General features: G+C 37.6%; 1 protein-coding gene across 4 annotated transcripts in view; it reads right to left on the reverse strand.

Annotated features, from left to right (window-relative positions):
• Positions 1 to 14,477, reverse strand: part of TSPAN12 (tetraspanin 12) — a 69,645-nt gene extending 55,168 nt beyond the window's left edge. For 2 of the 4 annotated variants that reach the window (XM_032220526.1, XM_032220528.1), the window contains exons 1-2: positions 13,376 to 13,620; positions 13,050 to 13,200 (exon numbers count right to left, since the gene is read on the reverse strand). In XM_032220526.1, the coding sequence (XP_032076417.1) occupies positions 13,050 to 13,115 (66 nt within the window). In that variant the 5' untranslated portion in view covers positions 13,116 to 13,200; positions 13,376 to 13,620. Of the gene's footprint in view, positions 1 to 10,380; positions 10,546 to 13,049; positions 13,201 to 13,375; positions 13,621 to 14,252 lie in introns of those variants that run through there. The other 2 variants (XM_032220527.1, XM_032220525.1) reach the window with 2 other exon arrangements.
• Positions 14,478 to 20,543: the final 6,066 nt, after the last annotated feature.

Genomic DNA, 20,543 nt, shown 5'->3' on the forward strand with positions numbered 1-20,543 from the left:
TTAATCATCTATAAACACAAGGTTTAAATAGGTAGCTATATAGATTTTAAAAATAAATCAGATCAAATGGTGGTGGATTATATATGATGGAATGTTTCTAGAGGTATAGAGTTGTACCAGTTACAGATGATACTCATGTTACAACCACTTGTTTAACTATTGTTTCAATTTATGGCAGCTCTGAACAAGTAGTACTTACAACTGTTCCTCAGACTTTCAGCTGTTACAACATCCCCACAGTCATGTAATTAATTGTCAGCTTCTCACAAATGGGGAAGCTAGCAGAAGATCACAAATGGAAACCACCTACCATCCTCACTTAACAACGGCACCAGATTCACTAAACAGCAGCAATCAGAAAAGATGGAACTGCTGTTGCTAGACAAGAAGTCATGTGACATAAACTTTATAACCACATCACTTAGCAATGCAAATTCTAGTCCTAATTGCAGTCATTAACTGAGGACTACTGAAATTAATAAAATATAAAAAAAAACTGCAGTTAAGAAACTAGTATCTAAAAAATAAAGATAAGTTAGGAAGAATTACTCCTAACTTATAAAGCTTTCTACAATTATATTTGAGTTTTAAAAGTTCTTTAAAATGCATTTTTGCTGCAGTTGGTGCAGCCAGACATTTCCAGATGTTACAAAAGGGAATGGTTATATTTTTTCATTTGTGAAGCAGTTATCCAACTTCTGTCTTATCTTCCCCTCCCTCATTATCAATCCATCCACTCCCACATTTCTGGTGTCTGAGCAAAATCTTTCAAAGATTACCAACTATGATAATAGAGAATACTCTGAATGTGAGCTGTTTTGTAACTGGAACTCTAAATCATAGCCCCACCATGACAACAGAAAGGAAAAATTGATTTGGGGAGGAATATATGTCAATCTGTTGCAGAAAAACATTAAGTTGTTTTGAAGTGCACATGATAAAATCTGAACATGCTTGGCCAGCCCTCCTTACTGCACATTTTTAGAAAAATTTTAAGAGCATAAATTTGTAAGCATGGATTGCCTTTTCTTCTCATCAGCCAGCAGTCTTTAGGAAAAGACAAGAAATGGGGTAAAAAAAACCCTGGAGCCCTCTTGAACTCTGTAGCACAACTGAACTGATGTAGAGTAATCCCAATTTTTCTAGAACCTGAGATCCTGATCAAACTGTGGTTCTGCTATTATCTTTTCTCCAATCCCAATTGTAAGAGTACAATGCAATGAGTTTAGCCTAGCTCCTTCATGACCATAGTTAAGCAAAAGAGAACTTCAAATGGATCACAGCTACTAAAATGGGAAATATTTTAAAACTTCAGTTTTCATCACCAACCCTAGGCATTTTGTATCTTGAAACCACCTGAACAATTTTGAACAATTTGTTATGTTGGACAATTTCACTGAAATCAATTAAACTGCTTTCCATTGCACTTTGTGGTCAACACTTAACACTTATTGTATTTATACTGTCTTTATACAATCCTTATACTAGAATATAAACAGATAGCTTTCTTTGGGTTGTATTCATTATGCAGCAACCACAATCATTATAATGGAATTTATTTTGATCACAAAAATATGCTTAAGGCTTTGGGCTATGCACTTCCACATCAGAAAGTTAGTTATCTCTCATCACATCTGGGATAGAACTAAGCTTAACAAAATTAATTAAATTCACATTCAATCACGATAAGGAGAACATGGATTGTCATTTTCTTTGCAAATGCTACATTTTATTTAAAATGTTAATATTTCAGGGCTGTGAAGTTCTAAACATATTCTATATATTTCCATTAAGCTATATTATAAACACAACAGCAGCCAATATTTTGTTTTAACCTGTTACAAATGACTGCTCATTTTGTATCTTGAAACCACCTGAACAAGGCATTTTGTATCTTGAAACCACCTGAACAATTTTGAACAATTTGTTATGTTAGCTTCCGGTTTCATTTAAACCGTCAAAACAATAAATATTCATCACCATCCACTGTTACGTTCTATTTTTGCTTGATGTACTAACTATCACAATTGCCTTAGAAAGAAGCACTGAAGCCATGGATTTTCAAGCTACATTTGCTCAATTTAAATCAGACGCTTGCCTAATTTGTCGTTAAGTATATTAAAAAAAGCCATTACCACAGCATTATAAAAGTTATACTCTTATTAATTCATATACCTTTTACAGAAGCATTTAACTTTAATTTTAAAAGTTATACAGTAGTTTCTTCTTTTATCTATCGCACTGAGAAGGTTTGAGGCTTTGGAACAATGCTATAATACTTTGCAGGGAAAAGATCTGCCATCGATAGACGTTTCTGCTGCACTAAACTTACTGGAAGGAGAGAGAGCCCAAATATGTCCCAAAGTCAATCATTATAAGAAAAAGTTTATTCATTTGTTACCTCTTTAGTAATCTATTGGAAATAGGAGAGATTCTTACTGAAAAATGAATGAAGGAATGAGTAAGGAATGAAGTAATGACCTGTATTCCCTCAAGAATTTTAAAGGCTGAATCTATTTAATCAGAAATAATGCAACGGATTGCAGTGGAGATTTTAATCTCTTCTATTGACAACTGAAAGCAATCAGGCCCTAGGTACATATGAAAGACATTAATTAAGAAGACATAGAGCTGGTCCATTTCATTCAAGTAGCATTCTAGGAAAGAAAATTGATGTGGATTTTGATGAGGATCCCATCCCAAATACTTTCTGTATATAGAATACAGTATTTCTTACTGAGTTCTATATCAGAAAAGAAGGAAATAGGTTAAATTTGTGAAAGGGCTGTGGTTATCAAAAGTTATAAAGCTGCAGAAGAATTCATTACACTTCTTTGTAAATAAGAACAGTTCAACTAACGTCTGAATGGTCACGTTAAGCAGCAATGTCCAAAGCAAATTGCAATGGCACTAAAATGACAAGTGCACAATATCAGCATACAAATACTATGTTGATGGACTTTGTATCTTAGACCAGCATGCAAGCTTTCAGTGCCCCTTCCCCCAGGAGGCCTAAAGGCAATGCACTTCAATATCCATTGAAGAAGATGTTCCAGAAAAGGGGAAGAGTCATTACTGGAAGACACTGGTCCTAATTTTATTCTAAGAGACTCTAACATCTGCCATACAGTTTGAACACCTTTAACAGCTTCAATATAAGACAATGTGGGAATTTAATTCATTCAGAATAGAGCTGAAAGGGACCTTGGAGGTTTTCTAATCCAACCCCTTACTCAAGCAGGAAATAAATGGCTGTCCAGTCTTCTTCAAAACATCCAGTGTTTAAAGCACCCACAACTTCTGAAGCCAAGCAAAAAATGGCCAAAATCAACTTTGTTATAATTTTATCCCGCCTTTATTTCTTTGTTAAGTAATGCGAGACAGCAAACATACATAACACTAATTCTTCCTCATATTTTCCCCACAACTACCCTGTGAGGTGAGTTGGCCTGAGAATGTGACTGGCCTGAGGTCACCCAGCCAGCTTTCATGCCTCATATGGGCTAAGATTCCCAGTCTCCTAGCTTCTAGACCAGCACCTTCACCACTACACCAAACTGGCTCTCATCCAGAGGTGGTATTCAGCCAGTTCTGACACATTATGAGAACCAGTAGTAGAAATTTTGAGTAGTTCGGAGAACAGGCAAATAAGCTGGCCCCACCTTGCCCTGAACAGGAGAACGGAGCTGGAAAGCAGGTTAGTGGGGTGGGGAGGGAATAGGGATTTTGCAGTATCCTTTCCCTGCCACGCCCACCAACCCACACCCCACAAAGTCATGGCACACCCACAAAGCCACGCCCACAGAACCGGCATTAAAAAAAATGAATCCCACCACTGCTCTCTTCCGAAACCATCGGAAAAATATCTTTCAATAGTTGTGAGAAATGCTACAATAGAAAATTCTTAATTCGCTTGCTTCTGTGTTCTAAAGTAATTCAAAGCCAGCTACACCGAGAACAACTTACAGCAATTTATTCATGCAGCAATAGCAATTACTTTAGCTAAGTACACACAGCAATGTTTCCAGCCTGCTGTTTTGGGAACCCAGATATTCTATTCTATTATTCTGATCACGGAAATGACTTCTACACTATGTAAGGGCCACTTAAAAGTTCTGTCAACAATCCCATATTTAAATGGAGTAATAAAACAGGAACAATTTAGTCAATTTCCAAGTCTACTACATGGAAAACTGATTAAGGTTGCTTTAATGAAGAAATACTTCCAGTATTTCTAAGACATTACTCTCAATTCTGTTTTAATTGGAGAAAGCTTTGGGACATTGATTGTTCTGTTTAGGGAATAATATGAACTTACCTCAAATTAAAAAAATGTTCTACACGGAACCTTTATTCCACTCTCCTTTCAAGCAGTAAAATAAATGTTATCTGCCTAAAGAAGAAAAATAAATCCAACTAGAAATTGTGTGGATGGTGTAATTCTGAGTTACAACCATAATTGAGCCCAGAATTATGCTTTTAAATTATGTTGGTTGTTACGGGGATCACCAAGTGACCACACCATATTTTACAATATTTTTTGCCATAGTTAAGTGAATCATAGCAGTAAGAGAACACTGTGGTCATTAAGCAACCTGGGCTCACTAGGCACCCCCTCCAGTTAATAGAATAGAATATAGAATAGAATAGAACAGAATAGAATAGAATAGAATAGAATAGAATAAGAGTTGGAAGGGACCTTGGAGGTCTTCTAGTCCAACTCCCTGCTTAGGCAGGAAACCCTACAACACTTCAGACAAATGGTAATCCAACATCTTCTTAAAATCTTCCAGTATTGGAGCATTCACAACTTCTGGAGGTAAGTTGTTCCATTGATTATTTGTTCTAACTGTCAGGAAATTTCTCCTTAGTTTTAAGTTGCTTGTCTCCTTGACTAGTTTTCACCCACTGCTTCATGTCCTACCCTTAGGTGGTTTGGAAAATAGCTTGATTCCGTCTTATTTGTGGCAGCCCGATATATTGGAACACTGCTATCATGTCTCCCCTAGTTCTACTTTTCATTAAACTAGACATACCCAGTTCCTGCAACCCTTCTTCATATGTTTTAGCCTCCAGGCCCCTAATTATCTTTGTTGCTCTTCTCTTCACTCTTTCTAGAGTCTCCATATCTTTTTTACATCGTGGCGACCAAAACTTAACGCAGTATTCCAAGTGTGGCCTTACCAAGGCATTATAAAGTTAATTAAATTAAATGATCCCTGCAGACATTAAACAAATCCATTAGAAGAACACACCGATTTCCAACAAAAGACTTATAGTGGTCACCTGTCCACAGGATGCTGCAAATAGTATCCAAAATGCAATCACATCTGACCATGGACGGGGCGGGGATCAGAATTTCAAGTCCAGGTCATACTTAGCCTTGAGGAGGGCCATCATAATTTTGAATGGTCACTAGCAATTGGTAGTAAATTGCCACATTTTAATTCAATGTATGATAACTGAGTTTCAAATCTTAGCTTAGATTAGCCATGTTGGAGAAGGCTGTTTTATCAATTCTGGAATATTTCAGTAAGATTTATACTGATGGCCAGTTGACCATTTAATTCAAGACAAAGATGATGCTATGTAGTGGGGATTAGATTTTGTTCTTGGAATGTTGTTGATTTTCTTCTATGGTTAGAATCTTCTTTGCTTGGCTTTGACTTGTGAACCAGTTTACCTTTTCTCAGGCAAGTTGGATCTGGTCATAGTAACACATATCAGGGCATCATTACTAAACCTTAGTAGGAACCAAGCCTTTCATGGTGTGGAACTGTTCATAAGGAATTGCACTTTAATTGGTGCAAAGTCCAACACACAGAGGATTTTTAGAGACTGCTTTTTCAGATCATGTATTGTTTGTATAGCAATTGTACTAGCCCAACTATAATTAATCTTGTGAGAAAATATCTTCAATTAGGATGTCTACTATATTTAAGTAAGAGTAGTCTAGTTTTTAGGGGACGTGGTGGCTCAGTGGCTAAGACGCTGAGCTTGTTGATCAGAAAGGTCGGCAGTTCAGTGATTCAAATCCCTAGCGCCGCGTAACGGAGTGAGTTACTTGTCCCAGCTTCTGTCAACCAAGCAGTTTGAAAGCACATAAAAATACAAGTAGAAAAATAGGAACCACATTTGGTGGAAAGGTAACAGTGTTCCGTGTGCCTTCGGCATTTAATCATGCCAGCCACATGACCAAGGAGATGTCTTTGGACAGTGCTGGCTCTTCGTCTTTGAAACAGAGATGAGCACCACTCCCTAGAGTCGTTTTACTATATTTAAGTAGTAGTAGACTATTTTTATCATATGAACCTTTTTTAAAATAAAAAGGTAATCCTGTTTTATACACCATCATTTGAACTGTATCTCAACTGTATCTGACCAAAAAAAAGCAAACTTGTTCCATTTCTAATTGTTTTTAGATAGCTATTTTTTATTCAGTTTAACTTACATGGGACTTAATTATCCCAAGATTACAATCCTCCACGATCTCCGATTCCATCTTTAACCCTGTTTCTTTCAGTGACTTCACTGTTGTTGTTTTAATTGTATTGTAACCCTGGATTTCATGGATGTGCTGAAATTTCATCTAGAAAAAGGTGCATGTACTGTGTATGTTTAGAAAAATACACATAGAAAACATGGAAACTGAAAGCATCTAATAATTCATTTGAATTATTCATATATCTAAACCAAATCCAACAGTCAATAGGTTCAATAAGTGGACGATTTGATTGCCAGAAAATTTCATAAAGAAAGGAGATTTCTGTTTCTTACATTTGAGAGAGAAAAGGGAAGAAGATACCAATCAGAATGGTGATTTTTCAAATTCTGTTGGAAGTCAGATCTGCGTGGTTTAAACATCCAACACGGAATCTTTATTCTCAATGGAGCCATCTATTCACATTAAGCCAAACTTGGCTTAAATAGAACTGCTGAACTACATACAGTCAATTATACTGAGATTTTGTAAGTTTTCCAAAACATTATGCAATTCATTTGATTGACTTTGGGTAACACAGTGTCCAACATCGTTGCATTGTAATACTGAAGCACTGACACTTTTCCTTCCCACCCAATTTTAAACATCCCTTTACATATGTTACAGTTGTTCACACATTAAAAATGCATTGCAGCCGTGTGTATGTACTTATGTGTGTTATTTTTAGGCATGAAGAATACATGAAGCTTGTCAAATGTTGGATTTTATTGATGAAAAGATACATCTCTGGGTATGTGTGAAGCAATTAATTCTGCACATAAAGTAGCTTAATTCAAACATAAAGTGGAATTTTTCTAAACTGGGTTATTTAAACCATAGTTTAAATAGACAATGAAATGGTACTGTTGAGCCATTGTATCAATTCCATTAATTTTAATCTCTGCTGTAACCATATACAGTATATTCTTAATATGCCTCAGCAATATAATATGCCACCCAAGCTTCCAACTTCAAAGTATTTCTTTGATGTATCTGGACATTGCATCTTCTTCAGTCTTAATGTCCTTGTGTGTTAATTCAATCCTTCCTGAACCAGGCAACCGCCAAATGTTTTGAATAATAGTTCCCATAATTTAATTTAATTGGGCACCACCTGACTCTACAATGTAACAATAAAATTAAAATACCACAACAATTTGAATAACAGTAAAAAAAAAAAAAAAAAACCAAGTACGGAGCAGATAAAGGACATGATGGCAAATCTGACAAGCAGGGATAATCAGAGTCACATCCAAAACATCTGGAGGATATAAGGATTTGCAATTTTGTGCCAAATTCAAATGCATTATTCTGCAGAGCTGCTACAGCAAAAAACAGAATGGCATTTTTAGCACCTATATTTTTTACTTCCATAGCTGGCAAAGAACTGAACATGGGAAGAACAAGAGAATCAATCAATATCTTTGGTCTTGGCTTGACAGTATGCATGATCTGGGACTTGTAAAAAATATAGCATTTATATGTTTTCCCAGAAACATACAGTAAAACTTAGAAGGAAATTTATAGCCTTTTGGATATGTAATATATGAATGTGTTTTACATTAGCATGACAAGAAAATAATTTAACACTAAAAGCAACTTCCAAAGCTTAAGCAATAGCCTTTCAGAAATGACAGAAATGTTTCAGATTCTTAGTTAAGACTCTAGGAATGCTAAGATTACATAGGAGATTTTATGCGGTCTGTTCCTAAAATAACAGCAACCAGTAATTAGTTGGTAGAGAGAATGTTCACTGATAGAGCAAGTGAACCAATTAGACTGAATTACATTCTGATTAATTGAGAAATATATCCCGTGATAAGTCTTAAAGATACTAGCAGGACAGTATATTACACTTTATTTATTTCTTTTACTAGGAGACTATTTTACTATGCTATTTTAAAAAATGCTGACTCTTTTCCTGAAAGGATGATTGGCCTTCCCTCCAGGAAAGGCAGGACATCCTCTTAAGTAAATAATTACGTAAGGTCAAGATCCCTGGCCCAGCCTGTCCCTGACACTGGATAGTTCCAAATGCTGAAAAATATAACTGATTATAGACATATCTCAATTATTTATTCAGCATAACTTTCTCATGCTTTGTTGTTCATTTCTAGCTTTTGACAATCAGTAGTACAGGATATCCTACGTTTTAAGCCACGGGTTTTGTCTTGCCTGCTGCCATCAAATTCCACATTTATAGACATGACACATTTTGAAGATATCTTTATTGTTTCTGCATTGCATGAAAGTGTATATCATTTTATCTTGCTCTTTTTTCCCAGATAGTTTCTGCTGGTTTTGTGAGCTTCTGCCTGAAAAATTACAGCCTTGGTTATAGGAAGCCCCTTTTGTGTCTCCCAATATCCTATTTAAGATCAAAATTGAATGTGTTGCTTGAACAACATCCAGCTCTGAAACATTTTACTTACAATTTGAGAATTGCCTATATGGCCTATAAACACTATATTATAAGCTTGGAAAGATCAGAAACCAAACTTTCCTCTATAATGAATCCTAAAACAACTGTCTTCTGAAAACCTGCTGTAACAAGCCTGGGTTAAAACAAGCAAGCAAACAAGACTAGTTTGAAACATCAAGTTCAGGCCTGCCTTGAACAGACAGTTGTTAACAAGGAATTTCTTGAACAGATTCATCTCTGGCTATCTTATTTTTTTCACTGAAGCCAGGAAGAACACACACACTCACCCATGTAAAAGCCCTCCCGATACAGCAAGTATTCTACAGATGATTGGATTCTGGGTACCATCCCTAGTCAATGGATTGAGCTTTTTCTGGCCCAAAGGAAAGACTTGGCATTTGACAGGTATTCCCGAATATCTTTTGAAAGATCAATAGGTAAAACTAAGATGGAAACTCTTTTTAATTTAACTGTAACTGAAATATATGAAATATATTAAATATTTAGTTACTAATCATGTAATCATTATTTGATCATTTCCTCTTCCTATTATGTTAAAATTAATTCTAATCACTTCAGGGGCATTTTAGGATTACATCAAAGCCTTCTAGAAGCTTGTATATTGTTGGGGACCAGATGGTGTTTTTCTTTTGTTTTGTAGTATCCTTAATCTAAAGCTCTGTTTCTCAACCTTGGCAACTTTAAGTCCTGTGGACTTCAACTCCCAGAATTCCCCAGCCAATTCTGGGAGTTGGAAGTCCACAGGACTTAAAATCACTAATGTTGAGAAATACTGATCTAAAGACTTCAGGACCGGTCCCAGGTTTCGGGAGTCTCTGGGCAAAAGGCACTCAAATGGGCTTCCTTTGCTACAAGAACCTAAGAAGTGCTGAGTAGTAGCGTAATCAGAGGTGGGTTGCTCCCGGTTCAGCCCAGTTTGGCCGAACCGGTAGTGGCGGTGGCAGGAAGTTCCACCCACCCGCACGAATGCTTCTGAGCATGCGCAGAAGGGTCGTGCATGTGTGAGAGTGCATGTGTGCACACAAGCGAACCGGTAGTAAAACTGGTAGAAAGCCACCACTGAGTGCAATGTCTCTATGCTGAATGAAGCTACATTGGGATTTCTGTGAAATTCAATCCCTAACGCTAACCCAAGCCATTTAAGGTACATAAAACAAAAGTTAAGGGACCATAATTGACATTGCTTCTGAGTTAAAGCTCCAACCTGCATCCCATTACCGAGGAAAATTATATGGGGATGAAGAAGCCCTTTTCTTCTAGTTAACAGAACTTAAAATCGAAATATTTAAAATGTGGTTAGCTTAATCTTAACATACAACCATCTCTTTGTGCTATTCATACCTAATTTATTTACCTAATTTTCATAATGTGTTTCTTGGCCTTAAAGATTTTCATGATCCTGTTCTAATGCAAAACCTGGGGTTTTAACAATAGGAGCTTCAATGTTCACATTTACCTTTATGCCCTTAAAATGTTTCTTCATCCTCTTTTACTGGCATGAATAATCAGGATCAAACAAATACATATCTTTGTCCAAGACTCTAGAGCAACTATTGTCTAGCCATCTAAATCTTGTGCCCAACGTAGAAGAACAACCAATGTCTGTGGTCTCTGATGCATTCTATTAAAAGGAAGACCATTCATTTTAGTGAGATATTGGTTTCTTTATAAGGAAAAAAAGTATATAGCTGGTATATCAAAATCTTTTCATTGCTAATGCCATAATATTCAACTCTGAAATAAGTAAGGGTGAAAGTCAATCTCACAGCATGCTTTAAAAATACTTTGAATATTGGCCATTAATTTCAATAGTGAAATTAATAAAATAGTGAAATATTTCACAAAATATTCTGAAAGCAGTTCATAAATATAAACAATGCATAATGCTTTAGGACAAGTAAAATAATTTACTATACCAGGATAAACTTGTGCCAATCATTTTAATGAATATATTAATGCAACAAGCAGATATAAAAACATCAAGAATAACATCAGTTATTTGGTGAACTCTGTCCATTGAATTTAACTATATAATTGTAGATAAGTAATATTTTTGATGGTATGGTGCAGAGTATGAATACAAGAGTGCCTTTGCCAAGCCACAAAGCTTATTAATGTTCATTAAATATACTGCAGCAGATGCTGACCTTCACACATAGTTAAAAAGAACAATATTTTATTTTCTAATTGCTCTTAGTATTAATTACAGTTTCATGTGTTTATTAGCCAGAGATCCGCCTCAGCAATTTTTAAATTAACATATTTTCCTCAGGTATCATAAAAGCAGGCTATAGAGCAATCACAACAAAATTGGCACTAAAATTATTAAAATATCAATTCCAGCATACTTTTCCTCAAAAAAGCCAGGAGGCAGTAACACAGGGGAAAATGTCAGATATACAGAAATAAAGAGTTTTATCTAATGTGTTTTGTACCAGAGACAAATTCATTGTGACTAATCATGCTTGGTTGAATAAAGTATTCAATTCAATTGCTCACATTGGAGTTTGATTATACCAAAAGGAACATTAATTTCTCTTTCATTTTGGCTGATATAGATTTGAATGACATTCCAGGAGTTAATTAATACTTATCGACATAAAACTACAAATAATGATAACTAAAATGGAACAGGTAACCTATGTACATACTTGCTCCATCTTCTTTCCAAATAGTCATAATTGATGGGAAAGCCCCAAATTCCTGTTCTCCTTTTTTAGGGTGTGTCCTATTTGAAAGGCTGCCTAGCTAAAATAACGTAGATAAGCCTGTTGAGCTTTATCTACCCTGTTTTCCAGAAAATAAGACCTCCCCGGATAATAAGCCCAACCGGGTTTTTGAGCAATGCGTTAAAATAAGCCTTCCCCCCAAAATAAGCACTCCCCAAAAATATTGCAACACAGCAGCAGCCATGAGGTGACCATGCTTGCTGCCTTCTGCACCTCAAAAATAATACCACCCCCAAAATAAGGCCAAGTGCTTATTTTTTGGGGGGGGGTCAAAAGAAAATAAGACCTTGTCTTATTTGAGGGGAAACATGGTACATTTGAGATCTGAGATACATTTGGGATCCTGCAACGAAGTAGCTCTCTTTATCCTTATCATTTTAGAAGTTGATGAGACTTACATAATTTCTATCATACAGTTGTTTGTAATCAGAAATATTATTTTGGTTACTATCTTTTAAAGCTATGGATTTAAACCCTCATTTTGAATGGACTTTAAAATGTACCAGAAACAGAAAGAGATTTCAGTATAATCAGTTAATTGGGGGTAATATTTAAACTCTACAGAATTTACTCACTGCATTTTGAAATAGATATACATATAGTCCATGTCAGTAACTGGGGTACCAACCTAAGGAACTAAAATACCCTTCTTGTTGGAAATGCCAATTGAATTATTATTTCTTTATTTTTCACATTTCTGAACCATCCATCTTCCTCAAAGAGAGAGCAAAATGTCCTAGTTTCTCAGACCTAACCCATCATATTATAATCAATACATACTCAAGGTCTACTAAATCTAATGAAAAGAACCTTAATGAAAAGAATAGAAGTTTCTGCATTGTAAGCACAGCTTCAGAATCCCCAAGCTGATTTTGAATGTCCATGTTGTATATCCATAAAAATAGCTCTCTTGTACCATCTATTTTGCTGTAATAACTTCGGGCAAGTAGTCTGGGAACAAAACTGAATTATGATCTGTGCAACATTATGTTTTATACAATACAGTACCACTTCTGCTGTAATGGATAATCTTGAGAATATTATTCAATCATACTGAGGGATCACCAACCCAGGAAAAGGGAGAGAATAATTCTTCCCGCACAAACTCAGAATTACCCTTATTTCTGTAATAGCAAAATATACAGTTTAATGTCATTTCACTCTTGCAGCCTTTACTTATGATTTAGATTAAATTTGTTTCCTTGTTTGATTATATGTTCAAAATACCCTCTGCTTCTTCAAACACCTTTAGCTCTGGGAGAAACAGAGTGAAATAACCCCAGGGATAGTCAACTATGTCCGCCTGGTGCAAAATCTGGAGATATTTATTGGGGGAAGGTATCTAAGCAAGGCTGGTTCCCCCTTGCCTCTCTTATCAGAGAATGTGAGAACTCACCCAGAAGAGCAGATTGAGGGCGTAAAGCAAGCACCGCAAACACTTCACGGAATCTTCTCTGGCCATTGTGATCTCCTCTTGGTGAAAAGCCCCATTCTCAGACTGGCTACATCCTCTTTTCAACTCCAGCAACTAGAAAAGCTTTCACAACCTGAAAAAATAAAAATATAGGGGAGGAGAGGTGAAAGAGAAAGGATTACCTCATGGGTGAAGGCTGAAAGAAAGTAAACAAGGGGATGCAAAGATCAACCTGTTGCATGGTGGAAAAGAAACAATTCTGCCTGCAGTATCTTTTTAGTAAACTAACCAGACCTTCTGTTACTTACTTGAACCTCCTCCATGGTGCCAGAAATAGATCTGGAGAGTTTGGGAACACAGCAAAGATCAACCACACACACACACACACACACACACCACTGGTAAATAATAATAATAAATAGACGCGATGGAATTTGAGATCGACTGACAAGGGTTCATAGAACCCTGGATGGCAGCCTTAACCGGTGCCTAATTTGCTCCGAACTGTAACTTTCTTTTTCTACGTGGGCCTATTTCACCTCTGCACCGAAACGTTGCTGGGAATAACTACACCTGCTTTGGAAGGGTGGGAAAAGTTTGTCCTTTTATTACTCATTAACGACCTTGGTAGCGCGCGCGTTAACAGAGACGGTGAAAAAGTTGCGCGATCAAGGCAGAGTAGTTCTCCATCTTCACGCTATGGCCAATTTCGGGGAATGGGGGCAAAAAAAAGAGGGGTTTTTTTTCTTACTAAGGAAGAGGGAAAACACGCCTCGCTTTCCAGATTTAATAGGATGCAGAGTGCGATCCCCGGATCTGCTGGACTGTCAAAGGGAAAAAGCGAGGTTCACTTGTCGGGGTGGGAAAGAACGAAGCGAGTAAGAAAGGTGACCGACCAGCCTCGTGAAGTGCAGGGCTGGGGGCAGCGGAGTTACTCGCTTGGGCCATTTGGTCATCGGCTCCTTCTTCGCAGATGCTGCTACTCCAGGAACGCCACGACTAAAGGCTCCTCGATCCACGCTTTCCCTTCCCTCTCCAATCCCAGCAACGACCAGCACTGATTGAACCGCGCGTCTCAAGAGCCAGCCCGGAGCTAGCTTGTAGCAGAAGTTCTACTCTTGAGTAGACAATGCAAGGGGGGCGGGGGGATGGAAAGAAAGGTGTAGAAAAAGTCCAGGAACCTACCACGCTCGCCACATGGGCTGCGCAAAGACCCCTTGTCCTTCTCCGAAACGGGAGTCAAATCCCAACAAGCAGTTCCGTTTAAAACCAGGAGCTTTCCGGCTTAGCGCTTTGCAGGGGAAAAGGCTGCTGGGGCAAGCGAGAACTTCACTTGCAAAACTATTTCTTAACTCCCACCTCCTTGCCAAGTCCTGAGTGGCGGCTCTTCGAAAGGCAGCCGCCAGCTGCACAAATCATTGCCACGCATGCTCCAGATCTCCTCTTCTGTCGGGTCTTAGAGCCCGCTGGACAGGCGTTTCTTCACTCTTTAAAAAAAATGCTCAGTTTTTTTAAACAGAGACAACTGGCAAATGGGATAGTTTGCTTCCTGCTTGTGTAACTCGTCTCTAGCTGAAATAATGCTAAGGTTAATGCCATTACTAATAATAATAGGCACAATCACCATCAGTTAATTGCAAAAGGCAGCTTTTCTTGGAACAGCTCACATCCTGCCAGGATACCTTTAACGCTATCAAACAATGACATCTGCCTATCACAGATTCTTGGAAAAGACACAACAGGTGGATAAAAAAATGTCAGATCCAGTCTAAACAACTGGCTGACTGCAATCAACCATAATAATAGGCCAGAATTGAAGAAATCATTAAAATATTAAAAATGCAGATTGTGCAAAGAAGCATTTACATATACAGTTTAAGCAAAAAGATTGCACAAAGTGATTATAAACAATGACACAACGCAGTCCTCAAAATGATTCCATGGAGTATCTGTAAAAATTATCATGTGCCAGTAATGAAAAGTTGGTGGGATTTATATAGTTGAAAAATAGCTGAAAAGGGGCAGGTTAAAATATTGTGGGATTTTTCAAATACAGAAATTGGCTTATAATACACCAGATATAACTGGTTGAAAAGAAGTAAGTGTTGATAATTGATGTGGCAATACCAGAGGATAGCAAAATAGAAGGCAAAGAACTACTATAATAAGATCACTAAATTTAAATTTAAAGATTATGGCATAAACTGGCCATGATGGTCCCAGTAATTATCAGCATTCTGCGTACCATACCAAAAATCTTGGATGACACTTTATGGTGTCATTTTCTATCTATGGATTGACAAAATTTCCATCTGTCAATTACAAAAGGCCATGGTGCTTGGATCCAGATATATGCTATGCTGATATATTATGACATCGTAGATTCTTTTAACACAGGTAGTCCTCGACTTATGACCACAGTTCAGCCCAAAATGTATGTTGCTAAGTGAGAAATTACTTAAGTGAGTTTGCCCCATTTTGCCATATTTGTTAAGTGAATCACTGCAGTTGTTAAGTTAGTAGCATGGTTGTTATGCGACTCTGGCTTCCCTATTCACTTTTGCTTCTCATAAGATTGCAAAAGGGGGTCATATGACCCCAGCATAGTGCAATTGTCATAAGTATGAGTCAATTGCCAAGCATCCAAATTTTGATCACATGACCACAGGGATGCTGCAAGTGTGAAAAATGATCATCAGTCACTTTTTTCAATGCCATTCTAACTTTGAACTGTCACTAAAACCGTTGTAAGTCAAGGATTACCTGTACCTTGATGTGTATTAAAAAACCAACAGCTGTGATTTCACATTTTTATCAAACAAATAAGAGTTTACCAGAGGTGGAAGTATGAGTGCATAGAATGTTTGCTGATTTTAATCACTCGATTGTAAAATGGAAATAATGATCATGAATTACAGATTACAGGAGAGACAGCATAGCCAGGAGATGAGCAGCAGAGCACTCTAGGAACTGTATCTGATAGAAAACAGAAACAAGGGTTTTTTCAATGTCATTGTGAAATTGTAAAAATATTCCTACGCATAAATAACAGTACATGAAATCTGCAGTTCTGTACATATTTGTCTAAGAGCCAGACTGAGTCCTATGGGATTTAACTTCTGAGCAGCCATGTATGTGGTAATGCTATAAAATTCAACTGTACTATTCCACAGAGTTGATTAGCAAATATTTGATCTATTGCAGTTTGAACCTGTTGACTTGGATGACTTCTTCATGAGAGCCTCATTTAAACTTTCAAAGGTTCCTCCTCAGAAATTGTGTTAAAACTTACAATCTTTGTGACCCCATAAAGTACCAACACAGTAACATAACTTTAATTGGATATGATAACCAAGCACTCAATTATCTATTCAAAAGATTGATATCTACAGTATTCAGAAGAAAGAATGATGAGATGGATGGAACCAAATTAGTAAAAATATAAGCAGAGAGACATATTGAGAGACAGTGTATATGCACATGTGTATGTCCATGTGCCTTCTGGTAGACCTCTGAAATGCATTCTGTTTGCATCCATCTATGCTCTGCTTGAATGTGTCAATAGGGAAATATTACAAAAACATTTTTTTAAATTTAGACAAGCTTTTCATCCATAAACAAACTTATAAAACATTGTAGTAAGAGTGCTTGTTTGCCTCAATTTTATTTATATTTTCTCCATATTTTTCACTTACCAATTTTAATCTATCGTTTTGTTGATTAGATTTCTATGTGGTATTTCTATTATTTTATGTACCTTGAGCGCTATTTAGTGGAAATGTGTTTAAAATGTAGACACATTTTTTTAAAAAGTTTTTTAAATGTTTAGGAACCTGTTCTGACCCCCCTCGTCCTACACCAAAGCACGCCGAGACAAAGATACTGCAAGAATTTATTAACACACAGACAGGACCTTGGCAGCAATCCAGCACAGATAAGACGTTGGCAGCAATCCAGCCCAGTCCAGGCCTTGGCAGAAATCCAGCACAGTCCAAGCCTTGGCAGCAATCCAGCACAAACCATACGGTGGCAGCAATCCAGCACAGACTAACTTGGCAACAATCCAGCCTGCCAAGCTAGCCACGAGAGTCCTCCAACTTTAGTGAATACATTGACTCCTGCAAAGGGCGTGTGCACAATCATTCCTTTTATAGTCTTGAGAGGAGCCTAATTACCACCAGCTGAGTGCAATTATCTCCTGTAACTGTGTAACTGCTCCTTACGCTTATTAGCTTTTCGTTGCCGGGCATCCAGGAACAACTCCCTTGGCTCCTCCCCACTGCTCCAATGCACGACGTCGGGATCACACTCCCTTGTCTCCTCCCCACTGGTCCAAGGCTCAGGCGCCTCCTCATGGCCAACCAGCCTCTCTGCGCCCTGCTCGGAGTCGGCACCCTGTCCAGGATTCTCCACCTCCTCCAGAGCCGACTCATAGGGCCCCTCGCTGTCGGAGTTTGGTAGCAGCTCCAATGGCTCCTGCAGAGCCACAACAGGAACCCTGATCTACTACTTTGGCTCTTTGTTTAGTATTACCTTATGAGTCTTGTGTGCTAGTGGCTAATGAAGGACTAGGATCAGAGGTGGTATTCAGCAGGTTCTGACCAGTTCTGGAAAACCGGTAGCAGAAATTTTGAGTAGTTCGGAGAATTAGTAAATATCATCTCTGACTGGCCCACCCCCATCTATTCTTTGCCTCCCGAGTCCCAGCTGATTAAGAGGGAATGGTGATTTTGCAATATCCTTCCCCTATCATGCCCATCAAGCCATACCAAGCCCACCAAGCCAAGCCCACCAAGCCACGCCCACAGAACCACAAATAAATTTTTTTGAATCCCACCACTGACTAGGACAGGCATGTAACTCAGTCCATCAACCTGCTGTTGGTCTCTTTCCTTTCACCTTTCACAGCATGACAGCCTTTTCCAGAAAGCTGGGCCTTCACATGATATGTCTAAAATATCCTATTTTGAGTGTAGTGATTTCTGCCTCAAATGAAAACTCTGGATTGATTTGTCTGATGATTCATTTTTTGGTTTGTTTTCTTGGCTAACCATGTCATTCTCTGGAATCTTCTCCAATACAAAAGTGTAAAAGCATCAATACTCTTTCTGAAAATCAAAGAGAAAATCATTGACTGCACAATTCTGATCTTTATAGGTACAAGTAGATCAAGAAGGGATCTGTGCATCAGAAACAGCTGTGTAAACTCACTGGAAGGAAGAAGCTGCAAAATTACCAAGCATGCAGTAGGAAGATCAATGACAGGTCATTGGGAAGATAGGAGGTTGGAGATCCAATACACATATTTATACCTGAGCAAATTAGAAGGTAGATAGCAGTAGACTTATATACCGCTTCATAGGCCTTTCAGGCCTCTCTAAGCGGTTTACAGAGAGTCAGCATATTGCCCCCAACAATCTGGGTCCTCATTTTACCCACCTCGGAAGGATGGAAGGCTGAGTCAACCCTGAGCCGGTGAGATTTGAACCGCTGACCTGCTGATCTAGCAGTAGCCTGCAGTGCTGCATTTAACCACTGCGCCACCTTGGCTTTAAGATTTAAGATGTTTGCGTGGAGACATCTTCTGTAATAGACTGACTAGGGCCAGATATTGGCTAAAATTCCAGGAGAATGAACTCCAGGTAACTATATGGCATTAGGATGACAGTGGCTGAATTAAGATTTGGATCCACACAATTATAGAAGTATTAAGCAATTATTGTTCTTATAACTACATTTTTATATGAGCTCAACACAAATTTGGGAGAGGGAGGAGTTTCCTAGGTTGTTATTTTTATTCTATAATATGCTGACGCTATAAACTACTTAGAGAGGGATGTAAAGCACTGTGAAGCAGTATATTAGTATAAGTGCTATTGCTATTGTTATAACTTAGCAAAAGATATTTCCTAGATACTTCATAGCTGAATCTTGCAGTAGCTATCAAAGCCAACTAAGATATTTGTTGGTGTGGGCAATAGCTAAATGAATCTTCATCCCTCTGCAAGGTATGCACTAGAGAGGCACTAAAATGCATATCTGAAGCCATCCCAATTGTTTTGGATTTGGGACAGATAATACAAGCATTTTTCTTTAGAAATAAAAATGGAATAATAAAGACCAATTAGGGTTTTTTTGTTTGTTTTTCAGCTTCCTCAATTCAGCTAAAGTTCAGTTTGCCTAATGGTAGGCTGATTCTGATTATTACTGTCAATGTTTTATCTGTTCATCCATCCATCTCTTAAGGACAACCTGGGCAGTGGCCACTAATACAAAAACATTGCTGGGATATACATGCCTGAACTGACTTCTTTTATAAAGCTATTGTCTTGCGAGAGTGCTGCTCAAAATTACCACCCTTGCACCGTATCTTAATGATATCATTCCAGAGAGTTCTGAAAAAATTATATATAAGATTAGGGGCCATAAGAGGTCCATAAGCTGCTTATTTCTTCATCAATCCCCAGTTCAAAATAGTGGCATATAATTTTATCTGCAGTAAATAGTAGTATGCTGCACTAAACGTGTTTGAAATGAAGTTAATCCTTGGGAGTTCTCCTTGGAAATGTGCATAATCTACTATATTCCAAAGGTCTCCTATCGTTTGAGAAAATGGATCTATATTTAAAGTAGACTAACTATCAATAATAAATTCAAACTCTAAGGTAAAGCCTTCCGTGTTTTGAATTCTATTTTAAAATGCAGCCATTACTAGAAACAACATACTTTTTTAAAAAAAAATCTATATTCTAATCTTCAAACTAGATGAATTTCCAAAAAATAATTAGGGTTAACCTTGCTTTCTACTTGGGAGGATATTACTAGAACATTTGAGGACTGTAGACAGGAGAGGTATTTAAAAAAACAAAACAATCAGCACTGCCTGGAAAACTATATGAACATATCCATGCAGATGATTCTGATTTGAAAGTTATTTCAATGTAAAAATTGATATATTGATGAAAGCAGGACAGGTACTTATGTAATTGCTTTTTCTATTATATTCATTGAAATGGAACAAAAAAAATGAGGTGGCTTGTTCATGACCATTCCTGGCTTATTAAAATGCTTATACAAATGCTTCTGCATGAATATGTGTATGATGCAAAGGTAAAAGTTCCCCTCGCACATATGTACTAGTCATTCCTGATTCTAGGGGGCGGTGCTCATCTCCATTTCAAAGCCAAAGAGACAGTGCTATTCAAAGACGTCTCCTTGGTCATGTGGCCAGCATGACTAAATGCCGAAGGTGCATGGAACGCTATTACATTCCCACCAAAGATGGTTCCTATTTTTCTACTTGCATTTTTACATGCTTTCAAACTGCTAGGTTGGCAGAAGCTGGGATAAATAATGGGAGCTCACTCCGTTACATGGTGCTAGGGATTTGAATCACCGAACTGCTGACCCTTCTGATCGACAAGCTCAGTGCCTTAGCCACTGAGCCATCGCATCCCTAAGTTCATAAAAAGGCTT

The sequence above is a fragment of the Thamnophis elegans genome, chromosome 7 (assembly GCF_009769535.1).
Source record: "Thamnophis elegans isolate rThaEle1 chromosome 7, rThaEle1.pri, whole genome shotgun sequence".
In the NCBI taxonomy this organism is placed as follows: domain Eukaryota; kingdom Metazoa; phylum Chordata; class Lepidosauria; order Squamata; family Colubridae; genus Thamnophis; species Thamnophis elegans.